At 57.0% G+C, this 8625-nt stretch overlaps 1 protein-coding gene across 1 annotated transcript; it reads right to left on the reverse strand.

Annotated features, from left to right (window-relative positions):
* Positions 1-220: 220 nt before the first annotated feature.
* Positions 221-6181, reverse strand: LOC116747107 (uncharacterized protein CXorf49 homolog). Its single transcript, XM_032618921.1, has 7 exons — positions 6157-6181; positions 2799-4354; positions 1999-2155; positions 1393-1469; positions 1081-1126; positions 457-498; positions 221-352 (listed from the first exon to the last, which is right to left on the reverse strand). Exons 1-6 carry the CDS (start codon positions 6179-6181, stop codon positions 458-460), a joined length of 1902 nt encoding a protein of 633 aa, XP_032474812.1. The 3' UTR covers positions 221-352; position 457.
* Between the last annotated feature and the right edge of the window lie 2444 nt (positions 6182-8625).

Here is an 8625-nt window from a genome sequence, read left to right on the forward strand (position 1 = left end):
AGACCTGTGGCACTCCGCTGGGTTGTCTGCAGGGATGGTAGCAGAGGCTGGCCCAGAGTCCCCACCACAGGGTGCCAGAGATACCGTTCTGGAAAAGGCTCTGACGTGGAGCAGCGCCCCGCCCCAGGCCCCTACCCCGACCCCGACCCCTACCCCTCCAGAGAGAAGGCAGAACACAGAATATGAGAGGTACTTTAATCGGAAACTGCTGTGAAACTGGGGCGGGGCGGGGGCAAAACAAGGCGGAGAGGAAGCCCTAGGTGAGGCAGCACAGGAGCGAACGAGCTTGGCCACAGCTCCAGGGCCCCAAAGGTACCAGCTGCTCCTCTTGCAGGAAGACGCTGGGCTCAACCTGTGAAACAGCAGAGTCAGGGAAGAGCCTCAAGCCAGGGCTAGCCCCCAGCCCTGCTCAACAGCCAGGACTGTGGGAAGGGGTACGGTGTGTGTAACACTCACTTCAAAGGGTCTGCGACTTGTCAGCCAGGTACTGCATGGCGGCTGCAACAGGGACAGGCATTAGCAGGTGCTCCAGACAGAGGGATATAGAAGCCTGTCCCCCATCCCCGTGACGAACCGCCTAGCCCTGAAACCTGAAACCCCTCCAGACCCCATGCAAAGAGCTCTGGGCCTGATCACTCCCCACCACCCAAATTGAATGTGGAACCGATTCCTAAAGCGAAACAAAATGTGCCAGCAGCTCTCATGCTGTGGGCCGTGCCACAACCACTCAGAACTTGTCACACACACAAACAAACAATCCAACAAGAACCTTAGAAGCCACACCAAGCAGCAGTTCAAGGGAAAAATCAACGAGGCATCTCTAAAAGTCCTATCAGAAGGACATTCCCTAGGACTGGTCTGGTTGTCAAAGTGTGCATGCAGTCCAGACAGTACTTTGCTATTTGTACACACGCCTAGCTGTACATGCACAGCCAGCTCCAGGGCGAGGCCTGAGAGGTTCTCCTCCCCACAGGGATGATCGTCCCTGCCAGGCCCACCGCACCTGCAGCCCACCCCCACCCCAGGTGCCCACCCGGGTTCTGCACTAAGACACCGCTCTCCGGCCCTGGTTCCTCATACCAAGTTGCTCCTTAAGTTCGTCTACTTCTCTCTTTAGCTCGAGACACTAGGCCAGCAGACAAAGGAGGAAGAGAAATGATTAGTATACTCTGGTCTCCTCTCTCCTCCACCTTCTCCACTCCCCCGGGCCCTCCACCCCAAAGCCAGGTGGTTAGACTGGCAAGGGCTCCTCAGTGGAAAGAAGGTGGGCTCCCTCCGTGGGGTACGTGATGGGGGCAGGGGAGGGGTCGCCCACACATGTCAGCTGAACTTGGACCCAGATCCCACCCTCGAGTTTGGGCCTGCATTTCCAGGATGCAGAGGAAGCATTACCCAAGGACAGCAGGGCGTTCCCAGTGGCTGCTGCTGCGTTTCAGGTCTTGGGGGATGGTCAAGTGGCTCCCGGTCACCTGAGAGGGAAAGGACACACAATCCAGCTTCCCAGGCTCCCAGTGAGGTGGAAAGGGCCAAGGGGGCTCTAAAGTGAGGTGAGGCAGCACCACCCTCTGCTGGCAACCAGCCGCCCCTGCTCTCCCCAGCGGCTGGAACCTTGTCTCTGGGCCTGCCTCCCCTGTTCCCCGGGGGCAGCCATTTCGCCATTGTGGTCCCCAAACAATGTGGCTCTGGATTCGACCCTCCCAGAGCTGCAGCCACAGCCAGCACTTGGGAGAGCAACGTGGCCGAACAGGACTTAACAGAAAAGGCTGTTCCCCTGCAAGTCTACACCCGGAGCAGCTGTTTGGGGCACTGCCACCGATCGCCCCGGTCGCACAAACCCCACACAGAGGATGATGTGGCTCAAGGCCAGCCCTGCCAGCACCCCGTCTCCTGTGGGAGAAGCTGCCTGGGAGCAAGGCTGTGCCCCCAGCCGAGACAGAGGCAGAGGTTTCTGTCCTCAACCCCTCTTCCCTCCCCTCATATCAAACCCACGACACTCACCTGAGGGGGCAGGCCCCCTGGGCATGACTTCTCCCCGGTTCAGGGCCAAGGGTTCTGAGTTTCCTGGATCTTGGGGGCTTCGGGTGTTGACGTCGCCACTGCTGGCTTTTCTACGATGCATGCGCAGACAAGATGTCCCTGGCCTGTGAGTTAGCAGCTGAAACAAAAATTTCTCACCGATTTGGACTAAGGAAGTGTGTGTGTGTGTATGTGTGTGTGGGGGGGGGGGAGAGAGAGAGAGAGGGAGAGAGAGTGAGAGAGAGAGAGATGTGTGATTCCCGCCAGGGTGAGGCAGGGAATTGGGAAGGGAATTGAAAGGCTGATCTCATTAGCACTTTCACCCTCTGTCATCCCCAGGCCAGCAGGCAGAGCTGATCTAGGGACAACAGTGGGACACTGAGAAAGCCCAGGCCTCCTGCAAGGAAGGTCTGGGGAACAGCTAGGAAGGAGGATTCGGGAAGCTGGTGAGTCTAAATACTGAGGCTTTCCGGGGAAGGTTTTAAGGGATCCCCCTACCCAATTCAGCTACCAGCCCTCCCTTCCATCCCAGCCCAAGTCTCTCAGAGGAGGCTGGAAAGAGGCCAAGGGTGGAGAACCGGGCCCAGGATACCCGAAGTGCTACCTTAATGTTTGTCCCTAGGAAAAGGAGCCCGATGTGGCATCGTAATGACCCAGTGACCGAGGGGCACCCAATGCTGACCTCTGAGGAGTGGACAGAGGCAGCATGGGTGAAGACGTGTGCCCTGGGTGCTGTAGGGGGGGGGAAGAGTGGGGAGAGAGGAGGAGCATGGCCTACTCACCTGGCCCTTTGGGGCTGGGTCTCTATTTGTGTCCTTATCTTCTCCCGACACCGCCTCAGACTCCTTTGCCCAACTGACCACGGATTTCTTCCCAGCGCCGCTGTGCTTGGACTGTTTGGTTCCCGAAAGGAGTAAGGTATAACTCTTGGGTCTCCCAGGCTGCGGAATACCAGAGATTGGGGGGAAGGTGGCCGGTTCCACGGGAGTTGCCGAGATTCGCTGACCCCGGGAACGGAAGGTTCCCCCCAGGGCAAGTTTGCATGCTCCCCCGACGGATTTCTTCTCCTGGGCTCCGTTCTTCCTAGGAGTGACCCGCGGCAGGCCACCTGCAGCAGCAGCAGAAGCAGAAGCAGAAGCAGCAGCAGCAGCAGCAGCTCCCGGGTAGCTGGGCTTGCTGCCCCCCTTCCCCCACAGCACGCTCTGCATTTTCTTAGGGGAAGAGATGCCCTGCTCTCCCACGCCCTGCCTTTCCACAACCGAAGAGAGTCCTCGCGGAGCCGACGACAGGGAAGAGCCTGTCACGTGAAGGAAATTCTCCCTGGCTTGGAACTTCGAGTGTCTGGGAGTGTCCCCGGGATCCTCGGGTCTGCTGGGCTTGGCGTGGCCTCCTCCTCTGGGATAAGTGCTCACCGTCATCAGCTGTGTCTCACTGAATTCATCTGAGGACTCGGAGTCGGACAGCAGCCAGGTCAGGCCTTCCGCGGAGCGCCGCTGGCGATCCGCAGCCACGTTCAACCTACGCTTAGTGCCTCTCTTAGGGTTCCCCAAGGCCCGGCCCGCTTCAGGCCCACTGAGGTGGAGAGGGCTGGCTGGAGCCGTCGGCGCCTCCCCACAGCTCTGGCCGGGCTCTCCTCGACCGCCGGGAACTTCCTCGAAGCTCAGTGTCAACCCGGTGGACTCTTCGAAGGCGGTGGAGCTCTCCGGGGTCGGGTATCTGCGGACGCCCAGCGCGTCCTGGTCGGTCAGCTGCTGCAGGTTGGCCTCCTCGGCCCCCTCAGACTCCTCGATCAGGTCCAGGAGGTCCCTCGCGTGGTCATCTGGGGAGCCAGGTCCGCCTTCGCGGCCCCACAGCACCGGCCCTCGCACTTCCAGCATCTCCGGCTCAGACTCGAAGCCCTCGGGGTCCGGGTATCTGCGGACGCCCAGCACATCCTGGTCGGTCAGCTGCTGCAGGTTGGCCACCTCGGCCTCCTCAGACTCCTCGATCAGGTCCAGGAGGTCCCTCGCGTGGTCATCTGGGGAGCCAGGTCCGCCTTCGCGGCCCCACAGCACAGGCCCTCGCGCTTCCAGCATCTCCCGCTTCGACTGGAAGCCCTTGGGGTCCAGGAAGCGGCCTCCGCCCTCGCCGCTCCGCGGCTCCCCAGGCTTGGGATCTGGGTCGGGTCCACGCGGGACTGCGGGGCCGGCCGCGCGGACGCCGGCCCGCTCCCTGCCCTTTGGGCGGACACGCCTTCTCCACACAGACACCTCATCCGGGGAGCTCATGTCACGACCCGGGCGGCCCCGGAACCGGGGCGACGGTCGATGGCCCGAGTCGCGGTCGCGGTCACGGCGGGCTAGGCGTGCGGCGCTCAGAAGGCTGCGTCAGCCACCTCACGCGCCGCACGAGCTCGCCTCAAAAGAAAGGACGCGCCACTTTCCGCGCGCCTCCCACGGCCCCGCAGCAGCCTCCTCATTGGTCAGGCCCCCGCCAACCAGCGGGCGCCTTGTTCGCCCGCCCCCTCGAAGCCTAACCAATGGGGTCGAGGGCCTCTGGTTTGTTCGCAAGCCCGTGGGCGGTCCGGGCAGTTGGCTGGTGAAGGGGATGGTGGGAGTGCTTCCCTCTGTCAAGCCTCTGGGCCCGCCTCCTCCTGTCCCGCCTCCCCTTTCCGGTTAGAGTCACAGCTGTGAGTCTCCGGTTCCCATCTATACAGGGGGTCGAGGGCGTCGGGGAGTGAGGGCGCCGGGCTCCAGGGGTGGTGAGGATGAAACGTCAAGATGGAGGCGCTGGATGCCTAGCACGCGCCGAAAGCGTTTGCCAGCCTCCCTTCCACCGCAAGCCTTACGACCCAACAGGAGAATGGGCACAGGAGTCCCGCAGTCAGTGATCGGGGGTCGGCCAGAGAGCAAAGGGATCGTATTTTCGTTCTGTAAGGTCTCTGTCTCAACTGCTCCATCAAATGTGGCTCAGCAGACGTTATTGGCAGGCGGGTTTGCCGGATAGACTTGGGGTTGGCCTCGCTCCATCAGCCCTTCGCCCTCTCTGAGGCAAATTCAAAGAAGAGGAAATCGCAGTGGCCAGTTACGCCCCAAAAGATGCTCCCCACCGCTGATCCTGGAGATGTGAACTAAAACCACGAATCGGGTTTCACACACTAGGTTGACAGCCTTCAAAGAGCTTAACCATTCCGAGGGTGGGAGAGGTTAGGAGCAAACCCCTGTGGCGGTGGTGCAAGAGACGCATTTGGGAGGTAATTTGGCAGAATCCATTGAAAGCAACTTAGTGCTGGCACGGACTCTGTGCCTGGCACTCTTCTAAGCGCTGGGCATAAATAATAATGCATCCGCGTGACACGCCTTTAACTATAGTACCAACTATTACTGGCCTCTTACCGGTGAGGAAACAGGCAGTGAGAGGTTCGGCCACTGGCCCAAGGTCATTCGGCTCGTGGGGATCAGCGGCAGGATTGAAACCAATCAATCTGACTCCAGAGTCCTTGCTTTTAGCCCAAGATCTTTAAAAGGAAGGAAAAAAGAATCTATTTCCTCTATGCTCCTGCAAGTCCGCTGCCTGGTACTTCTTCCGGAGACACGCTGGTACCTGTAGTGTACAAGAACACATGCACAAGGGTGTTGGTGACGGGAAAAACTGGGAACACTCCAAATTCCCGTCAGTAAGGAAATGGATGAATGCAACGTGGCTTAGCATCCAGTAGCATAAAGCGTGGCAGTCTAACGGAATGCATCAGGCCATTCTCACAGCTTTCGAAAGCATCCGCCTGACTTCAAACTGCAAGTTGCAGAACGATGGCTTTGGATTCACATTTGTAAGTTAAATCACTCGCGTGCGTGGGCACACGCACACACACCAGTCAATCCTATGTAATATATGAGAATTCATTTAAGTATATGTACAAGTATGTTTCAAAGTTTTGAAGGACGCACAACCAAGGCCTACCAGTTGTGATGGCGGTGGGTGTGGATAGCCAGGTGTCTCTCAATTTTTCTTGGAACTGTCAGTTCTCAGCTCCCCTGAGCTGAGCAGTACTGATGTCTGGGGAGTGGTGCCTCCCTTGGTTTCTATACGGCCCATGGGTGTTAGAATTTCCCTTGTCTGCCACCCAACTCCTACTCTGACACCGCTCCATTCCTCCCATACCTTCCTTCTGCTCCTTCCCGTTCATACTCCTCTGTCTTCAGTCACCTCTCTCTCCTGCATCCTGCTCTGGCTGACGTCCTGGGGTGTCTGAACCCCTGTTGCCTGTGGAACTCAAAGGCCCAGTTTTCTGGGTCTGCACCTGAGAAGCTGGCCATGCTGGGGAAGTTTCAGAGCAGGGGAGATTGGGTGCACTGTAAATCTGCAATCCTCCTCCTCGAGCCTGCCCCCGATGGTGCCTGCCCGTTTGTGGATACCGCCCGCTTCCACTTCTCCCAGTGACTTTTTAAGTCATGGTGTGCTCTTTCAGATATGTTAAAATGGATAAGGAAGGATATAGCAAAATCTCCTGCATCTACCAGCACCCTAGGAAACATTAGCAGTGGATTCAGTGGAAGCCTCCGTCTTCCCTCTCACCATTTCCATTCCCTTCCTCCCTCCCCCAGAGAGAGACTCCCGGAACTTCTTCTCACCTTCTCCACTCTCTTCGTCCCTGTGGCTCTCCTACCTCCTCTTCCCCTGCATCCCATACGTCTCCAATGATGTCACTAATCTCTGCTTTAGCCCCCTATGCTCACCAGGATCCAATACTGGTTTTGACTTACTCTCTTGGCCTGGGGTGGGAGCCAGTGTCAGAGGTTCCTCTTGGCTTTCCCCACCGGGATAGCTCTTACCCCACAGAGCAGTGACCCAATGTGGAAGTCATTGCTCCAACTGCCAAGTGTATCACTTATCATTATCAGCTTGGGGACTGGAGAAATGACCGCTATTTTGGTCCAGGGACCCCTTCAGCTCACTGTGAACCGGTCTCCTTTTAATGTCAGGGCCTCATAAACCCCATTCTAATGAGGCCCCATCACGACACTTTGGGCCTCCTGGATCAATGTCAGCTCAGATCCGGTGTCCAGTAGTAGTAGAAGTGTCTGGGTCTTTTTCTAGCCTCAGGGTACAGTCACCTGAGAAATGGCAGTCATTCTCTTTAGGGACGGTCATAACCCACTGCCTTGTTTCTGGATCCTTCCTCCTCAAGACTCATCCACCTCTTCAGTGGGGCCGGTCTCTGAATTGGCTCAGGACCAGGAACTGAGCAGGAGACTGTGGCTTTGTAGCGGGATGATGGCCCTCCTTCTCTTGCATTCTTGCCTTTTGCTGGCTGTAGTTGCCCCTAGGGAGCCATGCTGTCTGAGCCATCTTCTCAGCTTTCTGCCGGTCAAGCAGGCACTCTTGACTGCCCCTCTGACCTTGCTGGTCGTTACTGGAAATGTGGTCTGCTGGCATCTCTTGGTTAAGAGCTGCCCTCTGCCCTCTATTATGTCAGAATTCGTTGGCTCCCATGGGTGGTAATGAGCCCAGGTCGGGACCACTTTCCTTCCATCATTGGCATTGGCCTGCAGAGGGGAGCAACCAGCAAACTTCTGGTGATGCTGGGGCCCCTCTCACCAGAACACTCCTGATGGCTTTGGTGAGTGATGTGTCCTCTCAGCCCTACAGTGGGAACATAACCATGAGGCCATGTGACTGGCCTCACCTTTTCTGTCCGTTCTAGCATGTCTGCATCACTCAACCTTTTTGTTCCTTCCTCTGCCATCTGCCAATCCAAGGCAGGCATTTCCACTTCTCTGCTTATGGGCCATCACTTTCTCAAAGTTTCAAAGGGCCAGTCTGGCGGTGAATTTCCTCCATCTCTGGGAGTCCTTGCCCGTGTGTTAAATCCCATGGCTTGAGAAAGCGCCTCCGCTCAGTAAAACTTGCTTATCCACTCTTATATTCCTGTCCACTTGATCCAGCACCCTCAAAATTCAATCCCAGGGATACTGCTCTGCTCCTGCCAGTACAGTCTTGTTATTTCTTGGTGTATAATTTCTTTTTCCCCTTATCAGGCTCGGCATATCCCAGTGAGTTTATGGAGAAGAGATGAGGGTTTCCCTGGGAGAGGCGTCTGTCACTTTGTGTGGGAGCAGACTCTGTAACATCTACCAGCACAGGGCATGTGTTAGCTGTTGCTGGGGAAGGAAGGGCCACCCTGCAAGCTTTGAGGCCTCAGGACGTTTGGATCTGATAAGCCAACGTTTGGAGACATCCATGCCAATATACCCGGCCTACATTTCAGAGTCTGAAGTTTCTCCAAAAAGGGCCCTGACCTTCCCATAACAGGCCTGTGTTTGTCAAGGATGTGTACATCTCTGGAGTTCTGCACTTATTGTTATCACATAATGTGTGAGCTACTCAGCTGTCTCTGCAGGAGGCAAGGGCATTTTGTAAGCCACCAAGAAAACCCCATGAATCTTACACTTGGCCCTTAACTGTTTGGTAATGTCCCTTAGTTTCTCATTATGTCTTTGCAGGGCGCCAGTATAACAGTGATGAACAGCCGCCTCTGCCCTCCCTGTAGACATAGTGCCCTCCCTACCATTCAAAGGCCTGAATCATCTCACAGGCCACAAGTAAGACCCTCCACTGGGATATTTTTCA

This window comes from Phocoena sinus, chromosome X (genome assembly GCF_008692025.1).
Source record: "Phocoena sinus isolate mPhoSin1 chromosome X, mPhoSin1.pri, whole genome shotgun sequence".
Classification (NCBI taxonomy): domain Eukaryota; kingdom Metazoa; phylum Chordata; class Mammalia; order Artiodactyla; family Phocoenidae; genus Phocoena; species Phocoena sinus.

Coding starts and splice junctions, on each gene's coding strand:
- LOC116747107 (XM_032618921.1), bottom strand. CDS start 6,181: ATGAACGGGAAGGAGCAGAAGGAAG. Junction 2,156..2,798: donor ACCCAGCCCCAAAGGGCCAG/GTGAGTAGGCCA, acceptor TTTTTGTTTCAG/CTGCTAACTCACAGGCCAGG. Junction 1,127..1,392: donor GAACGCCCTGCTGTCCTTGG/GTAATGCTTCCT, acceptor CTGCTGGCCTAG/TGTCTCGAGCTAAAGAGAGA.